General features: G+C 48.3%; 2 protein-coding genes across 6 annotated transcripts in view; one reads left to right on the top strand and one right to left on the bottom strand.

Moving 5' to 3' along the window:
• The first annotated feature begins 305 nt into the window (after positions 1-305).
• emc6 (ER membrane protein complex subunit 6) lies at positions 306-8,197 on the top strand. 2 transcript variants are annotated; one of them, XM_055657739.1, is made up of 3 exons: positions 306-621; positions 4,568-4,678; positions 6,847-8,197. In XM_055657739.1, the coding sequence occupies exon 3, from the start codon at positions 6,863-6,865 to the stop codon at positions 7,193-7,195; it is 333 nt and encodes a 110-aa protein (XP_055513714.1). In that variant the 5' UTR covers positions 306-621; positions 4,568-4,678; positions 6,847-6,862; the 3' UTR covers positions 7,196-8,197. The 2 variants fall into 2 exon arrangements, with proteins under 2 accessions (XP_055513714.1, XP_055513713.1); XM_055657738.1 differs by lacking the exon at positions 4,568-4,678 and having other exon boundaries at positions 308-621.
• Positions 8,198-9,487: 1,290 nt separating this feature from the next.
• LOC129710601 (bridge-like lipid transfer protein family member 2) overlaps positions 9,488-20,971 on the bottom strand; it is a 56,686-nt gene continuing 45,202 nt past the window's right edge. For all 4 annotated transcript variants that reach the window (XM_055657727.1, XM_055657726.1, XM_055657725.1 and 1 more), the window contains 8 exons: positions 20,467-20,647; positions 19,374-19,460; positions 18,135-18,245; positions 16,768-16,906; positions 15,209-15,339; positions 13,866-13,967; positions 12,296-12,430; positions 9,488-11,378 (listed from right to left, as the gene is read on the bottom strand). In XM_055657727.1, the coding sequence (XP_055513702.1) occupies positions 11,187-11,378; positions 12,296-12,430; positions 13,866-13,967; positions 15,209-15,339; positions 16,768-16,906; positions 18,135-18,245; positions 19,374-19,460; positions 20,467-20,647 (1,078 nt within the window). In that variant the 3' untranslated portion in view covers positions 9,488-11,186. The remainder of the gene's footprint in view (positions 11,379-12,295; positions 12,431-13,865; positions 13,968-15,208; positions 15,340-16,767; positions 16,907-18,134; positions 18,246-19,373; positions 19,461-20,466; positions 20,648-20,971) is intronic.

Here is a 20,971-nt window from a genome sequence, read left to right on the forward strand (position 1 = left end):
AGTGATGCACCGTCAGGGGGGGCGTAGGATGCACCGTCAGGGGCGGGGCTAGTGATGCACCGTCAGGGGCGGGGCTAGTAGTGATGCACCGTCAGGGGCCGGGGCTAGTAGTGATGCACCGTCAGGGGCGGGGCTGGTAGTGATGCACCGTCAGGGGCGGGGCTGGTAGTGATGCACCGTCAGGGCCGGGGCTGGTGGTGATGCACCGTCAGGGGCGGGGCTAGTTTGTGAGGCAGTGTCGGGCAAAGATCCTATAGGATCTTTGGTGTCGGGGCGGACTCGGAGCGGCCATCAGTCGCGTGAGTTTTTACGTCACGCCCGAGTGCACGACGGTCTGGGAGCGCGCAGGGCCGAGGCTTCTCTGTCCATCAAATAATATGTAAATTGTCCTAATCTGCCGGCCAGATTTCGCGTCGGTACCGCCACAGAAACGGATTTTCATTCCGACTCTGGCCGTGTGATTTGTGGAAGGTTTGAAGGTGAAGGTGTCTGGGGGTGACGGGTCAGGGGGCGGGGCGTAGCGGCGGCGACGGGCTGACTGGAGTCTGTTGGTCGCAGATCGGGATCCAAGCTCTGCTCGCAGTCATCGCGCGTCGAAAGAAAAATCTTGGTTACGAGCCGGTAAGTGGTGGTCTGCGCTTCCGGTAATTTAGGGCCAGTTCAGGAGAGTGCCGCGGCTGAGAGCGCGGGCGAAGAGGGCCGCGCCGGGGCGGCCCGGCGATGGATCGGACTCCTGTGTGTGCGAGGACCCCGCGGTTGTGTGGTCATCCTGGTCGCCATGGGGCGCTGCAGTCGGATGACCGCCGGCAACAGTCAATGTGACACCGTTCCCGGACCACGTTCTGTAACCCCGGAAGTGGGGTAGTCGGCCCTCTTTGGTCGGCCCCGTGCTTGGACATTGGACAGGAGCTCTGACCAAGGCAGCCAGAACTTGCAGAAACAGAGAATAGATGCAGGAGTAGGACATTCGTGCCAACAACACCCATGCAATATGATCATGGCTGATCGTCCAAAATCAGTACCCTGTTCCTGCTTTCTCCCCATATCCCTTGATTGCGTTAGCCCTAAGAGCTGTATCTAACTCTCTATTGAAACCATCCAGTGAATTGGCCTCCACTGCCTTCCGTGGCAGAGCATTCCACAGATTCACAACTCTCTGGGTGAAAACGTTTCCCCTAATCTCAGTCCTAAATGGCCTACCCCTTATTCTTAAACTCACCCCTGGCTCTGGACTCCCGCAACATGGGGAACATGCATCTAGCCTGTCCAACCATTTAAGAATGTTAAATGTTTCTATAAGATACCCTCTCATCCTTCTAAATTCGAATGAATACAAGCCCAGTTGCCCATTCTTTCCTCATATGTCAGTTCCGCCATCCCAGGAATTAACTTGGTGAACCTACGCAGTACTCCCTCAATAGCAAGAATGTCCTTCCTCAAATCAGGAGACCAAAACTGCACACAATACTCTAGGTGTCTCACCAGGGCCCTGTACAAATGCGGTAGGACCTCCTTGCTCTTAAACTGAAATCCTCTTGCAATGAAGGTCAACATAGCATTAGCTTTCTTCAATACCTGCTGTACCTGCATGCTTACTTTCAGTGACTGATGTACAAGGATCCCCAGGTCTTGTTGAACCTCCCCTTTGACGCTGCCCCCGCCCCCCCCGCAAACGCCGTTGGGGAAACAGACCCAATGGGTCTGCACTTGGTCTAGTATACTTCTAAAACTCTCATCTTGTCCTCTTCCGGTTCGCGTTGTTTTTACATTTGCTCAAAAACGGTACCCAATACGCTACGATTTTTCGCCATCTTACTCGCCATTCTCCTGTGCTGCAAGTGCAACAAGTTTTTTTCCAATCGGTGGAATAGTACAAAATTTATGAAGATTTAAAATTGGTTAAAAAAACGCCCCTTCTGGCACCCGCTGTCAATCACCAGCGGCGAGGAGAATAAAGCTGAGTGTGTTGAAAGGGTGCGGAGTGAGCAGTGTGCAGGCTGCTTCTGCGGCGACAAGCTGGGAGCCGCTGAGTGAAGCCAGAGCTGGATCGGGAGCCGCTGAGTGAGGCCGAAAGCTGATGGTTCAGGGTGAGCAGAGTGAGTGGTGAGCAGAGTGCGAGCTGCGTCTGCGGCGACCCCCCCCCCCTCCCCACCCCCCCCCTCCACAAACCCCCCCCTCCCCCCCCCCCCTCCTCCCCCCCCCCCCTCCTCCCCCCACGTCCCCCTCCTCCCCTACCCGGCACCCCACTAGTCATTCTGAAAAGGACCCGTTAATTTCTACTCTTTTTGCTTCCTGTCTGCCAGCCAGTCCTCTATCCATGTCAATACCCTACCCCCAATACCATGTGCTCTAATTTTGCACACCAATCTCTTTATTTGTGGCTGTAGTCCAGTCCTTCACAAGGGCCAGACTCCTCACCATTGACTGGATATGTTTAGATATCAATGGATATTTGTATGGCAGAGATAGATACTTTCTCGATTAGTAAGGGTGTCAGGGGTTATGTGGAGAAGGCAGGAGAATAGGAGTGATAAGGAAAGATAGATCAGCCATGATTGAATGGCGGAGTAGACATGATGGCCTAATTCTGCTCCTATAATTTATGAACTCCATCTACACTTCATGCTACCTCTGGAAAGCAGCCAACATAATCAAAGATTTGTCCCACTCCGGTCATTCCTTCTTCTCACTCGCGTCTGGCAGAAGAGACATTAAATTGTCGATGCAGCCCAGACCATCACACAAACCAACCTATTGACTCAATTTATACCTCGTGCTACCTGGGCAAGGTCAGCAGCATAATCAAGGATGAGTCGCACCCTGGCCACTCCCCCTTCTCCCCTCACCCATCAGGCAAAAAGTATAGAAGTGTGAAAACGCACACCTCCAGATTCAGGGACAGTTTCGTCCCAGCTATTATCAGGCAACTAAATCATCCTACCACAACGAGAGAGCAGTGCTGAACTACTATCTACCTCATTAGTGACTCTCGGACTATCCTTGATCGGACTTTGCTGGCTTTACTTTACCTTACACTAAATGCTATTCCCTTATCATATATCTATGGCTGGATTGTAATCATGCATTATCTTTCTGCTGACTGGATAGCATGCAACAAAAGCTTTTCACTGTACCACAGTAAATGTGATAATAAACTAAACTGAAAGTGTGCATCACCAGACTCAGGAACAGCTTTTTCTCCTCTTATCAGGCTTCTGAAAGGTCCATCTTTAAGTTAGGGCACTGTCTGAGTCACCTCTACCCCACTGTAGACATTGGACACTGTTTCTGGCCCAGATGTGCTGCAATACTGAGAACTATATTCTGCACTATCTTCCCCTTTGCTCTATTCAGTGCCGTTGAATTTGGTTTGATTGTATTGATGTATTATTAACGGACTGGATAGCATGCAAAATAAATCTTTTCACTCTACGTCGGGACACATAATGAACCAAAATCTTACTTGAGAATCTTATATCAAGCCTTCCCTCAACCTCTAACGTTCCAAAGAAAACATTCCAAGTTTGTGCATCAGTCTGACCCGAAAATTAATTTCCCTCCACAGATGTTGCCAGACCCTCCTCGTTCCTCCAGCACATAGTGTTTTGCTCAAGTTTGTCCAGCCTCGCCTTATAGCTAAAACATTCTAATTCAGGCAGCATTCTGGTAAACTCTCCCCCAAAGACTCCATATTCTTTTTGGTAAAGAGTCACCCTGTACTGCACACAATACCCTACATTTCTACCTGTCAGAGCACCCTCATCCGTGACAGGTGCAGCACTGATGTTAGACAACCGGGTCACTCGTTACTCAGCAGACTGTGGGAGAGAATCCGATCAGTTCGTTGGAGTTAAGAAGCAGCAGAGGATGTAAAACATCGGCTATTCATAGAATTCTAAATGATGGCAGTGAAGAAGGAATGTTATAAATAAGGAGATTAAGCATGCATATAGGGTTAAAGGAGTAACCATGATGGACATTGTATATAGACTGGACAAATCAAAATAGTGCACACAGTGTAAGGAAGAATTTCTGGATGAGTTTCTTCTGTGTGGGTGACAAGCCTCGAATTCACCAAGAACGAGTGAAATAGAAGCTCAATCCCGACTCGAAACATCACCCATTCCTTCCCTCAAGAGATGCTGCCTGTCCTGCTGAGTTACTCCAGCATTTTGTGTCCATCTTCAGCTCAATCATTGAGTTTGTTCAGAACTCTGGTCGATAGATTTTGGATATTAAACAAAGGAAGAAACTGCGGCTGTTACACTACTTAACTCTGCACCTTGGTGATTACCAGTCACCCCCCCCCCGGGCACTCCTTCCCCCAGAAAAATGGACTATTACTACTGTATGTACGTATATATATCTTATTGCTCATTATTCTATGTTCGCTCTTCTGGGTGAGATGCTAACTGCATTTCGTTGTCTCTGTACTGTACACTACATAATGACAATAAATACTGAATCTGAGGAATGGGCAAGAGGATGGATCCAAGTTGAAAATGTTGCATACAACACAGGCATGGAGATTGGGTGATTTACAATATCTCGTGTTGTGAACCTGCAGCCCGTGTTTTAACTTGAACAGTACCTATCGGCCTGGATGCATGACTGTCCCTCCTGATCCCTAACCTGTTGATCACCCGTTTATCAAGCTTATGTAAGCTTATCAAGTCATGTAAGTACTTACCTCAGTCTTGAAAAACATTCCAAAACTCTGATACCACTGCCCTTTGAAGAAGAGAGGTTCACTATCCTGAGAGAAGAGAATGACCTATTTTCAAAGAATGTCCCTGAGCTCCATATTTCCCAGAAGAGGAAAGATCCAAACTGCTCAAACCCGGTCCAAACTGCTCAAATGTTGTATATACCCATTAGGACTCTAAACTGCAGTGGGTACAAGCCTAGCCTGCCCCACCTTTCCCATGAGACACCAGTTGTAGCATCTTACCAACCAGAAAATAGACCCACTATTTGTTACCTCCTGCACTGTGAGCATTCACAGTGCCCTCCATAATGTTTGGGACAAAGACCCATCATTTATTTATTTACATCTGTACTCCACAATTTGAGATGTACTAGAAAAAAAAAAATCACACGTGTTTTAAGTGCTCATTGTGAAATTTTATTAAAGGTGATTTTTATACATTTTGGTTACACCATGTAGAAATGACAACTGTGTTTATACATATTCCCCCCATTTCAGAGCAAAATGTTTGGGACACGTGGCTTCATGGGCGTTTGTAATTGCTCAGTTGTGTTTAATTGCCTCCTTAATGCAGGTATGAGAGAGCTCTCAGCACCTAGTCTTTCCTCCAGTCTTTCCATCACCTTTGGAAACTTTTATTGCTGTTTATCAACACGAGGACCAAAGTTGTGTCAATGAAAGTCAAAGAAGCCTTTATGAGACTGAGAAACAAGAATAAAACTGTTAAGAGACATCAGCCAAACATTAAGCTTAATTAAATCAACTGTTTGGAACATCATTAAGAAAAAAGAGAGCACTTGGTGAGCTTACTAATCGCAAAGGGACAGGCAGGCCAAAGAAGACCTCCACAGCTGATGACAGAAGAATTCTCTCTGTAATAAAGAAAAATCACCAAACACCTGTCCGACAGATCAGAAACACTCTTCAGAACTCAGGTGTGGATTTGTCAATGACCACTGTCTGCAGAAGACTTCGCAAAGAGAAATACAGAGGCTATTCTGCAAAATGCAAACCACTGGTTCGCCACAAAATAGGATGGCCAGGTAACAGTTTGCCAAGAAGTGCTTAAAAAAACCCAACAATAGTTCTGGAAAAAGATCTTGTGGACAGATGAGACAAAGATTAACTTATATCAGAGTGACAGCAAGAGCAAGGTATGGAGGAGATAAGGAACTGCCCAAGATCCAAAACATACCACCTCATCTGTGAAACACATTGGTGGGGGTGTTATGGCCTGGGCATGTATGGCTGCTGAAGGTACTGACTCACTTATCTTCATTGATGATACAACTGCTGATGGTTGTAGCATAATGAATTCTAAAGTGTATAAACACATCCTATCTGCTCAAGTTCAAACAAATGCCTCAAAACTCATTGGCCGGCGGTTCATTCCACAGCAAGCCAATGATCCCAAACATACTGCTAAAGCAACAAAGCAGTTTTTCAAAGCTAAAAAATGGTCAATTCTTGATTGGCCATGTCAATCACCTGATCTGACCCCAATTGATCATGCCTTTTATATGCTGAAGAGAAAACTGAAGGAGACTAGCCCCCAAAACAAGCATAAGCTAAAGGTGGCTGCAATACGGGCCTGGCAGAGCACCAGAGAAGACGCCCAGCAACTGGTGATGTCCATGAATCGCAGACTTCAAGCAGTCATTGCATGCAAAGGACATGCAACAAAATACTAAACATGACTACTTTCATTTACATGACACTGCTGTGTCCCAAACATTATGGTGCCCTGAAATGGGGAGAATATGTATAAACACTGCTGTAATTTCTACATGGTGAACCCAAAATGTATAAGAATGGCCCTTATTAAAATCTGACAATGTGCACTTTAACCACATGTGATTTTTTTTTTTTCTATTACAAATCTAACATTTTGGAGTAGAGATGCAAATAAATAAATGATGGGTCTTTGGCCCAAACATTATGCAGGGCACTGTACTTAGCATAATAACCTTTGATACAGCCTTTCCTTCCTTAAAACTGACTGTTTCAACTGAATATTTTATCCTGGTCCTACCCTAGTGTGTTTTTATTGGCACTGCTGGGACGTTTTGCTGTGTTAACCATGCTCTTTGTCTCATCACTCATGCCTTTCGTTCCTTTGTGTTCTTCTCCTCCCACAGAGTTCCCAAGTTTCTGATGGCGTCCGTGGGATTAAAGCGGGAAGGGCCGCAGTTTATCAGTGAGCTGGCAGTTCGTGGTAACGCTGCCATCCTGGACTATTGCCGCACGTCCGTGTCTGCTCTGTCGGGAGCCACAGCTGGGATCCTGGGTCTGACCGCACTGATGGGTTTTGTCTTTTACTTTGTTGCTTCCTTCCTGCTCTCCGTGCTGCTGTTCGTGAAAGCTGGCCGGCACTGGAGCAAGTACTTCAAATCACGCCGCCCCCTCTTCACCGGGGGCCTGGTGGGTGGCCTCTTCACCTACATCCTCTTCTGGACCTTCCTGTATGGCATGGTGCACGTATACTGAAGGTGGACGGGGAGGAAAGGCTCCCCTTCGCTGGCACCTGGGACTCGTTCACTCGCCTTCACCAATCTCTCAGTTTAAACACATCACCAGCTTCATCGCGACACTAACGGATTTGCACCAAGTTCCACTTTAGGTTTCTGTTAAGTTTTTGCGTGGTTTTCATTAGTATGTTTTAATGATCATTTCTGACCCAGGGCAAACCTGGAAAAGTGACCAAGGAATTTGAGGATTTATCAGCCGAGCTGTTGGGGACTTGTTCCTCTGTCGTCCTCCCTCCCCAATGTGAGGAGGCGTGTCAGGAATGATCAATCCTTTTACTGTTACTGTGAAAGATATTTGTAATCCATAGCAGGGGGTTCTCCCCCCGCTACCCCCTCCCCATTCTGCCACCATTTGCTGTTTAAAAAATCAGGCAGGCAGTAACTTGAAGCAAAACTCTGCAAGCCTCTGTTAGCAGTTTCTGCTTTTGGGGCTCTGATGCAAGTTGGGGTCACCCATCTGCAGCGTCTCAGCTTCAAGGTCCTGTGTGAATGCGTAGCACCCTTTCCAGCATTGAGGTGAATGGTGGGGATTTGCACCTCGACGTTCGGGCACTGAGGGTCCCCCTTTGTGTGTTCAGCTGACAGGATCTTACAGGGAGATCAGTGCAGTGCTCCTGTGGAAACAAGTTAATCGATGGAAAGGCAGTTTTACTGAGGGAGTGTTGTGGAGACTTGTGATACGACACTTGGGTTCGCTGATTGAGAGTTGGGACGATGATGACAATGCCAGAGAGGTGGGGAGAGGAAAACGTGGCTTCAGTTTCAGTCACAGCACATTTTAGAATTTGAGAATCAAGGATTTCCCATTAAATAGGTTTGTCACTACTGATGGTAACTGGTTCATCTTTAACAAGGCAGCTGATTTGTGGGAACCAGTGGATGCTTGAATTTGTAAATAACATTGTCTTAATTTGCGTTTGCAGGCTGGGAGCCTGTCATAAGAATAAATGACCATTCACCTTATTTAGTTATGATTTTTTTTAAATCTAGCTTAAACACCTGGTGTGGTGGGTTTTGGGGAGAATCTACAGTCTTGGTTGTTCACCAGTTCAGTCTTTCACTGAACACTCACTATTATCCCTAGTGTGGGGGGATGCCTGGACAGACCACACACCCCCACTGTCACTGGCAGCCAGCATTTATTATCTGTCCCCAATTGCCCCTCCCCTGTAGAGCAAGTAAACCAATGATGCAGGAGGCCACTCAGCCCATTGAGTTCATGCCAGTTCCCAGGGAAGCACTCTCATTAATCCATCCTCTGTACCCCGGCAACCTATTGAAAGTTACCATCACCTCGCCATTAGAGTGAAGCTGGCCAGTGATTCTGGAGTGGGAGAGAGTTCCATTAAGGACTCTCTCCCATGAAGGACGATGAGCCAATGGGCTTTTTATGGCTGAGGAGGTGGGTTTACTCATGCCTGTGGATTTGTGGGTGAGATCTGTTTGTTTGAAGGGGTGGTTTGGAGCTCCAACCTGCAAACAGCCACCATGGTACGGGCACACTGGTGACGGTGTCACTTTAAAAAGTTGCTGTTTTAAAATATCCTATTTATTTTTGATGGCAGCAGCTGTTTATCAGCTAGTTTTGAACAACATTGTTTTGAGATACAGAATTTTGGCACCAGAGCTCATGTCTTTGCTTGTTGTCTTGTTCCCGCACCGTGCAAGAGTAAAAAAACAGGCCGTGTATGTAAAATTCAACAGTTTCAGTACAGTACAAACTCTGATAAAGGCCCTGACTACCTGTGGTGAATAAAACCATATTTTATGCTGTTTCAATGATTTGTAGGGGAAAACCAATCTTGCAGCAATAATGCAGGCAACACATTCGGCCCACACCAGCTCCCACTGGCAATGCCATCACTTTCCCTTTCTTCTGTTTTGCCCCACAAATGAATCTCTCTACCATACCCATCAAACCCTCTATTCTAATGCCACCCACGTACACAAGGGATAATTTATACTGCGATGTGGGAGGAAACTGGAGACACACTGTCACAGGGAGAACGTGCAAACTTCACACAGACAGTGCCGGAGGTCAGGATCAAACCCCGGTCACTGGAACTGTGTGGCAGAAGCGCCACTGGACCATATATAATCCTCATTGACTATTATTTATATATTTTTTAAACTTGTCCATCGCATATCTTGCTTTGCATAACAGACTATACAGGCTATAGGGTAGTGATACATCCTGAGACTGAACGGCACAATGTTTGTTCTGCAAACAAGCAGAAACATTCACAATAAATTGTTACAAAACAACTTTATTCCTTGGTTTCTGCAGTAATTTTTGTATGCACACCCAAAATGTTACATGAACCTGTTACAGTGAAACCTGTGACTGACAGCAGCACCTGCATTTAAAAAAATCGATTCTTTAAAAGCAACACATTGATTACATCAAAGATAGCTTGAGATAACTTTGTGCTCATCAGGGGCCGTCCCGCCACAGGCAACGGTCTGTGTTTAGGAAGAGTCCTGACTCGAGCTGTGGCAGTGTGTTGGAAGAACAGGCAGGGTGAAACGGCCCAGAGACCAGAGTGCTCGCACTGTGAAGCCCAGGTCAGGTTCCTACAAGCAGGAGGACGGCACCTTCACCAAGCCAACCGGGAGGGTGTGGGATTGGGGGTGCGTTGGCAGGTTCAGCCCTCATTTACAGTCTCCACATTTATGGTGGACAAGACTCTAAAGAGAGGGAATTAAATATGTTTAAACCCTATTTCCTCCTAATAAAAATTAAAGCAAAATCTGCCTCCATTATTAAAAAAAAAAGACTCAGATGTTTCCCCACAAGGTTTAAAGAAGAAACACTAAATAAACGGACACCCAGTGACTGGTTGCTATCCTGGATTTGTCTCTGGGGATTTAGAGAGGGTGGGATGAAGAATACGGGTGGGAGTTGAAGGAGATGGTTTTCTTCTAATACTGGATATGTCCAAGGTTCCATCGACTGAAGGTGTGTGACAGAGGCCCATGGGATGGCCGGGGGAAAAGGTGCTCACTCGTAAACCAGCAAACAAACCAAAGTTTTGTAGGAACTCAGCGGGGTAGGCAGGACCTATACAAGGAAATAGACACAAGGGTCCCGACCTGAAACATTGTCTGTCCACTTCCCTTCACAGATGCTGCCTGACCCACTGGTTCCTCCAATATTTTTTTTTTTTAGCATCAGATTCCAGCATCCGCGGTCTTTTGTGTCTCCACTTGTAAACCGAAGGACCATCCAAGCACACAGGGCCAACACCAAGATGGATCCTCGGGAAGCATCCTTGAATGGGGAGCGTCAGAGACCATCCATGAACAGAAACCAACACAAACCTTGGAGCAATCACTCCAGAATAAAGACCAACATCACCATGGGTTACTCGGGAAGCGTTCATAAATAGGAACTAGCACAAGAAAAACGGGATCACCCAGGGACATCCTCAGAGAGAGAACAACACCAACCGTATCATCCAGGGACCCTCTGTGACAGGTGTTAGAAGAAAGCACCTGCATACATCAGGGACTAGCCCTGAACAGAGCCCAACACACCACAGGGACCCTGCCACTGACGAGTATTCAAACTCCAGGCTAGATATCTTTCATAAAAATTTGGCTAAAGTTTCCAGAACTTATTTTTGGTAAATGGGGAGCGACTGTACACAAAGACAATTTCTTTTAAAATCACAATTATAGTTCAAAGACAGAAAATATCAGTAAATTACAAATTTTACAGTTACAAAACAGTGCAACTTTGTGTAAATATTAATTACATCACAGTTTACTCTTTAAACGTCTATAATAATTTTCTCTTTACACAATTTTACAACAGTGAAAGTGCCTGGGGTTGCAGCTCAGAGGCTGGTGGGGTAAGAGGGGTGACTGGCTGTGCAACGTCTGACCCACCCTACCTCCTGTGGTGTTGGGAGTGTCCGGACGTGGAGTGTGAGAATCCATCTCCCTCCTCACTTCCGCTTCCCAAACAGCGACTTCTTGCTTGACGACTTGTCTCCGGGAAGCAGCTTGGAGCCGATCAGCAGCCGGGCTTTCTCGTCCTCCTCCTGCTGCTGCAGGTTACCGTCCGTCTTGGGCTCCGTAATACGGCTCCGCGACTCCATGCCCGAGGCCGGCTTCAGCCGCAGCTTCTCCTTTATCACCTGTAGGTGGGACGGGGACCGGTGAGGGGAGGGAGAAGCCAAGCATTACAAGGGGAACCTGCTGTACTGAATCATTGACAGACAGGATGTCAGGACAAGGACCACTCCGTCAGCAGTGTATGTGCTGGGCAGACATGGATGGTTGTGGTATTTGATCAACTACCCAGTGACATCCTGCCCCGACTGACATCTAACCCCTCAAATACAGAACAGGCCAGGCAACGAGTTGACAATCAAATGATGAGAAGATAGAATGGGAAGATTATCTAAATGGACACTGCCAACATCTCTCAGCTACATGGACACTGCCAACATCTCTCAGCTATCCCTGGTATTACCGCGGCATGTGGCGACAGTGGTCAGGTTTAGATGGGGGGGAGACTTTGTGGGGCCTGATTGGAGTACAATCCCCAGCATGGACTGCTCAGCCGAATGGCAGTTCTCTGGTACCATTCTGCCTCAGTTGCAGAGGTCCAGGTTCAATATTGACCGAGGGTGCTGTGTCTGTGGAGTTTGCAAGTTATCCCTGTGACCATGTCAGTCTTCCTCCAGAGAGACTTTCAGGTAGGTTAATTGGCTTCTGCAAATGACATTGAGGGCAGTCCATGACGGGAGTTGAGCTGGTGCTAAACTCAAATCTCCTTGTGTCTTATCTCAGCTAAACCTGGCAGCTGTTAGGAGATCAAAGGGAGCTGTTGTTACCTCACAGGGTATGGGTCAGACGGTGTGCTGTGAAGGCAGACATGGACTAGATGGGCCAAATATCCTCTTAGTTTGTGAAACCCTGTTTAACCCTGCTGCCATGTAGAACCAGGGTTCCCCAGCATGTCACAGTGCAGTCACTGAACAGGCATGGATTTCGAGAGATTTGAGATGGACGATCCTCCCGGCGGGCAGAGATTGACCCAGATCCACACCTGGGCGAGCAGAGCCTTGCGACTGTCCCTCTTGACGGCCATGGCGAAGTCGAGCCAGGTCCAGGTGTTGTTGTGGTACTCCAGGCAGGGCAGTACCAAGTTGAAGTCCTTCCAGTCCTCGATGTTCTTCTCACCCTGAAATAGACACCAGGTCAGGAACCGGGCAAGGGCCAGAAATCCTGGGAACGGGAATCCACACTGACTGGGCTAGGAATCCCAGAACAACATTTGGATAGGTACATGGATAGGAAATATTTGGAGGGGATATGGGTCAGGCACAGTCAAATGGGACCAGCATAAATGGGGCATCTTGGTTGGCATGGTCGAGTTGGGCTGAAGGGCCTGCTTTTGTGCCCTATGACTCTAAAATTCTAGATAGCGATCTTGTGCAGAATTCCACTCATTCAAGCACAAGGAGCCACGCCCCTGAACTCCAAGCAAGGAATGGAGCAGGCGATTCTGGGGGACTGAATCAATTACATTTTATCCCCCAAAGAAAATCTAAACAACATGGATCCGTGAGGATAAAAGGCCATTCAGCCCAAGGCACCTGTGCTGGGTGTTCTTGATTGCTATGAAATACTACAGATAAATTCATTTACAAGGCAGGAGGAGGCCACTCAGCCCACCTATAACATGCTGACTCACAGCATGATCAGTCGTTTCAACCCGAAACTTCACCCATTCCTTCTCTCCAGAGATGCTGCCTGTCCCGCTGAGTTACTCCAGCATTTTGTATCTACATTTGATTTAAACCAGCATCTGCAGTTCTCTCCTACACTTGTTGGCTCGCAACAGATCCACACCTCATCATATTTCTCCTCAGCCCAGCACATCAACCCCTCGCCCACTTATTCACAAAGGGAAATTTACATTAATGATACTCCCAGGTTAGTCACAGAGTGAAGCTTCCTCGACACTATCCATCACACACTCCCAGGGTCACTCAGAGACTTCTGCGGTGAGAAAGAGACTGAGACGTTGCATCCCCTGTTTGAATATCTGAAAGGGCTGCTCCTCAAGTTTTGGCTACATTTTGGCCTCGGGGGGGGGGGGGGGGGGGGGGGGGGGAAAGAGGAGAGGGGGGGGGAATCTCCCTATCGGTCTGCTCCAGGACCTGGCAAAGATGGCCATTCGCCGGTTCAGGCAGCGGGTAGTCGACGGTTGCACTAGGGTTGGCTGCCTGCCCCTTTTCCGGGACTATGTCCGTGTCCACGGGCACTTTGGAGGCCTTCCGTGAACGCTGGTCGCCGCGGGAGGTCGATGAGGGTGACGTTATTTAAAAATTGATGACGGTTGTTTTGTAAAGGCAGTTCTGATCGTGTTACTTTTTTTGTATATTTGTTTTTGTTTTTTGAATAAAAGTAGTTGTATTCAAAAAATAAATTAAAAAAAGGGTCAGTCAGAGTGAAGCTTCCTCTTCACTATCCCATCACACACTCTCAAGATGTGTCAAAGAGTGAAGCTCCCACCCAGGACAGAGGCAGCGTGGATTTAAAGCTGCCTCGACAATGTTGAATTACGCTTTCAATTCTCAGCTTAATCTGCACGGTGTGAGTTGGTCTTTCACCTTGTAGCTGACGCACAACGGGACCTGAGGAATTTTCACGTAGATGAAAGAGTTGTTCATCGCTGCCCTCTCCTTCATCTTATCGATATCGTCCACTGGATGCTGCAAGTAAAAGAACAGGAAGTTGTACACACGCCCCTGTTGACTGCACAGGACATGAGAAACTGCCCACCCAGCCGAGAGCCCACTGTTAGTGTATCCCACTGTGCTGGGCTGTGCCCGGACAAGCCATGCAGCTTCTACCTCTGAACCTGATCTCTGGTGGGTATCAGTGGGGTGGTCTGGGTGTCACTGGGCTGGTGAATTGATTCATTGAGGGAGATACAGGAAACTTCAGATGCCAGGAGCTAGAGCAACAAACAATCTGCTGGAGGGGCTCAGTGGGACGAGCAGCATCAGTGGGGGAGTCCTGATGCATTCGACCCAAAACGCCGACTGTTCCTTCACCCCCACAGATGATGCCTGACCCACTGAGTTTCTGCAGCAGAATGTGTGTAGAATCAACAAAGGTTTCCTCTCTACTCACCATCACTCCTCCAGATGCCCGGGTACAGTTGGACTTGGATATGAAGGTCTCCTCTGGGAGTTATTCCAAGTCCCACCCATTTGATTTGCAGCAAGAGTGATCGGAATTCCAGGGAATCAGGTTGCTGGAAATCTTCACCTGCCCCCAGCATCCAGCGAATGGTAAACCAGGCTGGAAATGCATGTGGGAAGGCTCAGGGGAAGTCAAGAATACCGCAGCTCGACGTCCTGTTCCACAGCAGGTACTCTGGCAGCTGCTCAGGGCAGTGGTCAGGTTGGAAGGAGAGAGACATGGGGTTAACGTGGGAATCCCATGGGTCAGGACCCAGGCGACCAAGGGCAAGGCACTGGAGCTAAGAACATTAAGAAGGAAAGGATAATCTGGAAGGCAGCACGGATCTCAGAAGCCAAATGGCCAGAGAGGGAGAGAGGGGTGGAGCACTGGTAGATTTTGATAGCTCAGTAAAGGTTTAAATCAAGGCAAGTGGGTTCACAGGCTGAACCTCTGGTCCTAGTGCTGACCAGGGGTTGGAGGGAGGCGGCTGTCAGTGGCTTGTCTACCCGGAGTCAGCGGAGCTGGGGAGAGGGAGAGTGAGAGGCTGGGGAAGGGGAGTGGGAAGTGAGGGGCTGGGAGAGGGAGAAGGGAGTGAGGGGCTGGGAGGAGTGAGGAGCTGGGAGGAGGGACTGGGAGTAGGGAGTGAGGGGCTGGGAGGGGAGAGTGGGGATCTAGGGAGAGGGAGAAGGGAGTGAGGGGCTGGGGAGGGGATGCAGGGAGATGGACATACCTGCAAACTCACTATGAGCTGCAGCTCACCTACCTCTGGAAGCTTCCGGAAGGACCTTCGGACTCCTGAGCTCCTGTTTAATCCTGCTGTGACTCCTTTCCCCGATCCCAGGCTGATTGAGTCCTCGGGAATGTGCTGCCGAGACTTCACACCGACCTGGATCCCTGTACAGAGAGTCGGATGGTGATGTGTGAAGGCTGTGTCAGTGGTCAACAACATGGCTGACCCGCCCCCGCCCCGCCCCCTGAGACGTACTGGGGCGGCACAGTATCACAGCTCCAGAGTTGCTGCCTTACAGCTCCGGAGACCCGGGTTCGATATTGACTACAAGTGCTGCATGTATGGAGTTTGTACTTTCTCCCTATGGCTGCGTGGGTTTTCACCAGGTGATCCAGTTTTCACCCACGCTCCAAAGACATGCAGGTTAATTGACCTGTAAATTGTCCCCAATGTGTAGGATAGAATTAGTGTATGGGTGTTCGATGGTCGGTGCGGACTCAGTGAGCCAAAGGGCCTGTTTCCATGCTGTATCTCTAAACTAAATTAAATGCACACACATCTCCCACCTCAATTACCAGGCTAAAACCACAATCTCAATCACAAAGAAGGCTCATCAACGCTTCTACTTCCATTGAAGATTAAGGTGATTCAGTAGGTTGACGAAAACTCCATCAAACTTTTACAGTTGTGTGGTAGAGAGCTCACTGACGCGTTGCATCACGGCCAGGTTCGGTAACTCGAACACCCGACAACGAAAGAGATTACAGAGTGGTGGACATTGCCTGGCCCATCACAGGTATTGAAGGGATCTACAGGAGGCAGTGCCTCAAGAAGGCAGCCAATATCCTCAAAGACCCACACCACCCTGGCCCGCTCTCATCTTGAAGAAGGTACAGGAGGAGTTTGAGAATCGTGACCACTAGATTAATGAACAGCTTCTACTCCTCATCCATTAGACTCATCTAACTCTGCACAACAGTAAACACTACCTCAGCAACTACAATCTACCTTGGACCTTGTTTTGGTTGCACTACTGACTTCAGTTTGCGCTATAATGATCTGGTTACTTCGTATTACTGATTGATTGAATCAATTGAAAGATACAGCATAGAAACAGTTGCTTTAGCCCAATGAGTTCACTCTGCCCATCAATCATCAGTTCACACTAGTTCTATGATATGCCATGTTTGCATCCACTCCCTACACACTTGTGACAATTTGAATAGGCCGATTAACGTACAAACCGGCACATCTTTGAGATGTGGGTGAAAACTGGAGCACCCAGAGGAAACCCACACAGTCACAGGGAGAATGTGCAAACTCCACTCCAGAGGGCACGATTGAACCCGGGTCTTTGAGGCAACAGCTCTACCATCTGATTACAGATTATTAACTTATTGTATTATTGGTTGTTGTATATTTATTACGTTAATGTGCTTGTAACGCTGCAGCAAGGAAGGATTTAATCGTTTCATTTGTCGTGCATATGACAAATTAGTTCCTTGACCCCCAAATCCAGCAAAGAGACCCCCAGTGGGGGCCACCTCCCACCCTACCCCAGCGCCGCGCCCGTGCCCGCCCTCTGCCTCCACCTGTGGTCACCAGCTTCGACTTGTCCTCCTCGTCCGCGCCCGTCTCTTCCTCCTCCACGTTGCGGCCCGGGAAGAAGAAGCCCATCATCCTCCTGAAGAACTGGTAGGTCAGCTGAATGGTCAGTGGAACGACGTTGACCTGGAGCCGGGGGTGAAAGGTCAGTACGGGCCAGCTACCAGCACCCCAGCTTCCTCCCCCGCTGTTACCCAGCTAGATCTCGAAAGATGCCCTGCACTGCCCGTCGTCTGCATTGTGGGAGGCGAGGAAGGAAATGAGGCCAAAGCAGAGGTCTTGGGGATTTTTAAAAAATGACAGCCTGCAAAGTCAGTGAAAATGCTGAGAGCACCATGGCTCATTTCAAGCACTGGACCCAAGCAGAAGGAGGCTGGACTACACAGTTACAGGACAGTCTGCTCTCTGCGTTACAAAAACAAGAGCAGAGACACTGGGAGAAAGAGCAGCCAAAATCTACATACATAACATCGAACAGTACTGAAGATAGACACAAAATGCTGGAATAACTCAGCGGGTCAGGCAGTCCAGAGATGCTGCGTGACCCGCCGAGTTACTCCAGCATTTTGTGTAAACCAGCATCTGCACTTCCTTTCTATAACACAGAACAGTACTACACAGGAACAGGCTCTTCAGTCCACAATGTATGAACATGTTGCCAAGCTAAATTAATCTTCTCTACCTGCACATGATCCATATCCATGCATTCTCTGCATATCCATGTGTCTGTGTAAAAAGCTCTATAATTCCATGATCATATCTGCCTTCACCACCACCCCTGCAATGTGTTCCAGTTACCCAGCACTTGCCCCGATCATCTCCTTTAAACTTTCTTCCTCTATGGCCTCTGGTCTTTGACATTTGCTGCCTTGGAAAAAATGGAGAGACTGTAGCAGAAGCTCTAGGCTGCTTTCCTTAACCCAAGAGCGTGGTTACGCCCTTTAAAATTGTGGATGTTGTTGGGCACAGGAGATATGAAGTGAACATTGCCATCCAGAGGCCCTGTATCCTCTGGAATTCCCTCTCGAGATTCCTGTCCGCTTCTCCTTTGAGCCGTTCCTTAAAAAACACTTCTTTAATCAAGCTTTTGGCAATGGCCCTAAAGTTTCATCTGCAGCTGCATGATCATGGTTCTCATGAGAAACCAGGTAACAGTTCAGTAAATACTTCTCTGAGCTGCTGCCAGCCCATGAACATGTGGAGACCAAGAGGAGACGGAGACGGTCTGAGTCGGTGCTGCTGGGGCAGGGGCTCATCAGTTGGGAAATCTCTCCGTGTGTACATTCCCTCTGCAACTCTGGAGGTTTTACAGACGGAGTTAGCACGTGGTTGACGTGAACGGCTCCGAGCTTACCTCAAAGTGCTCCTTCACAGAGATCCCTCCCACCGGGGGCCGGACCTTGCTGAAGATCCGGAGGGCGAGCTGGCGGGCAGACTGTGAGGGGTTCTGGGGACGTAGCACCACCTGAGGAAAACACAAGTGAGTCTTAAAGTGCGTTCGGCCCCTGAAATACTAGAATCTATTAGTTAGGAAATGTTAATCGGGCACTTAGAAATTAATAACAGGATTAATTAAGTTAATTCAACATGAACATCTGAAAGGGAAATCATGCGTGATAAATGTGTTTGCATAAGGATGAATTAGTTGACATTACATAGAAAAACAAAGCGCTCGAGATCAGGCAACATCAGTGGAGGGAGTGAACGGGTGATGTTTTGGATCGGGACCCTTCCTCGGACTGATTTGAGAAAGGGGGAGAGAGTTAGGGGAGAAGTGGGGGCGGAGGTCGGCTCCACTGAGCTGCCATTGTTCTGAGACATTGAGAACCCATCAGCAACAAAGTTCTATCGTTCTCCGTTCTCGATGGACCCCGTTTTTCTTGGGCACATGGTTGTTTCATAGACCACCATCATCTGCGTGACCACCATCAAAACTGCGAGTCTTTGTTGTGGACCCTCTGTCTAAACATGGCAGGGTTTAGACCAATGCTTGTTTTCCATTTTAATCAGCACAAACTCAGAAGAATAAGCAATGAAACATGCAAAGTTCTTCGAGAGGACAAAGAACTGCAGATCTTGTGAAAGTGCTGGAGAAACTCCGCAGGTCAGCAGCATCTGTGGAGGGAATGGCCTGGCGAAATCTTGGGTCGGGACCCTTGTTTAGACTGATGGAGTAGTGGGGAAAAATGTCGAAAAGAAAGGTGGTGGTGGGGGAAAGCCTGACAAATGATTTGTGGATATGGGTGAGGGAGGTTTGAATGGTCTCTGAACCGGCCCTGCTGAGTGCCCCTCATGCCCCCTGGACTGTCTCCCTCGGATGATCACGTCGCACAGACACATCTGCACTTTAGTCTATGAACTGTTTTTTGACTGTTTTACTGTTCTTTTTACAATCCATGTTCTCGGGACATCTAAACCACATTTTATTATTTATTTATGTTATAACATCGGTTGGAAGTTGCATACCAAATCTCGTTGCGCTTATGTGCAACGACAATAAAATATATTATTATTATTATTAAAGGGCGGAATAAGTGACAAAGGCTGGAGGTGAAAAGAAGGCAAAAGTGTACAGACAGGTGGTGGTGCTTACCTTGTAGAGGGAGTTTGGGAGCAGGTTGTTCATGGTGAAGGAGCCGAGCTCCAACAGATGCTCAGCAGTATCGTCTGATTTATTCACCTGTGGGCAGCAAGCAACAATGTTCAGTCACTGGTCTGCAGAACCAAGCCAGGGTCTGAACGACTTTGGTTATGGGGAGAGAACAGGTTGGCATGACTGAAGCAGGCCGAGGCGGTCACCTGGTAGAAGTGGATACGATTAGGAGAGGTATTGATCAGGGAGAACCTTCTTCCCACAGGAGGGGCATTAAAAGCAGTAGGTTTAGGTGAGAGGAAAAGGTTTCAAACGCGATCTGAGGGGTCAGTGTTTGCAAAGAGAGTGGTTGAAATCTGGAACACATTCAGATGGTGGTATAATCAGATACAATAATTGCGATTAAGAGGCATTTAGGCAATTGAACAGGCAAGGCATAGAGGGCGTGGTCAAATGTAGGCAAATAAGCCACAGAACATAAAACAGTGCAGCAAAGGAACAGGCCCTTTGGCCCACATTGTCTATGCTGAACATGATGCCAAACTAATCTCCTCTGTCTGCACTTGATCCACCCCCTCCATTCCCTGCATATCCATGTGCCTATCTAAAAGTCTTCAACACCAGTATCATATCTGCCTTCACCGCCACCTCTGGCAGTGCGTTCCAAAGCACCCATCACTCTGTGTTAAAAAAAACTTGCCCCACACATCTCCTTTAAACTTTGCCCCTCTCACCTTAAATGCTATGCCCTCCTGTCTTTGACATTTCCATCCTGGGACAATGGTTCTGACTGTTTCGCCTCCTATTCCTCTCATAATTTTACATACTTCTATCAGGTCTCTCCTCAACCAGCATAGATGTGGTGGGCTGAGGGGCCAGTCCGTGTGCTGGCATCACTCCCCAGACAAGCAACACCGAGTCTGACGTCAGCCACTACCTTGTGTGTCAGATAATCACCAGTGATAGGGACATGGCACGTGGATGGGAGAGATCAGGAGAAGGTCAATATGGGAATGACGGCCTGGTCACCTCCGCATTGCCCCACAGTCGCCTCCTGCCACCCCTCGTCTCCCCACCCCCCCCCCCCCCGTACCTTGCTATACAGGAAACGCTGCAGCTCCAGCTCAGCGATGGCCAGCTGCCCGTCCTCCTCGGTCAGGCGCCAGCGGGCCTGGGCGAAGTAGACCTCGGTGCGCCGCACCACGCTGACGTCCTCCTGCTGCTTGCGAAGCTCCAGCTTGTTGGCCCGCTGCAGCTGGAAGTCCTTGAAACACCTGCAAGGTACAGGGTGAGGCAGGGTCACAGGGCAAAGGCAACACCGCAGCTATCAGGACGGCAGAGGTCGCAGGGCCGCTGATGTTGGGTTAATGGGAACTTACTGACATGGACCAACATGGCAGATGGATGATCCCTTGTCATGTATCTCAACACTGTCAATGGATTGATTGTAATCATGTATTGTCTTTCTGCTGACTGGTTAGCATGCAACAAAAAGCTTTTCACTGTACCTCGGTGCACTTGACAATAAACTTAACTAAACTGAACTGATGTTCGCTACAACCACTGACTGATTCAGTGATGTGCTTCATGGCACATCA

This window comes from Leucoraja erinacea, chromosome 28 (assembly GCF_028641065.1).
Source record: "Leucoraja erinacea ecotype New England chromosome 28, Leri_hhj_1, whole genome shotgun sequence".
NCBI classification, from domain to species: Eukaryota; Metazoa; Chordata; class Chondrichthyes; order Rajiformes; family Rajidae; genus Leucoraja; species Leucoraja erinaceus.

Excerpts from the sequence above, each read along its gene's own strand:
- emc6 (XM_055657739.1), top strand. The coding sequence starts at position 6,863 with ATGGCGTCCGTGGGATTAAAGCGGGAAGGGCCGCAGTTTATCAGTGAG.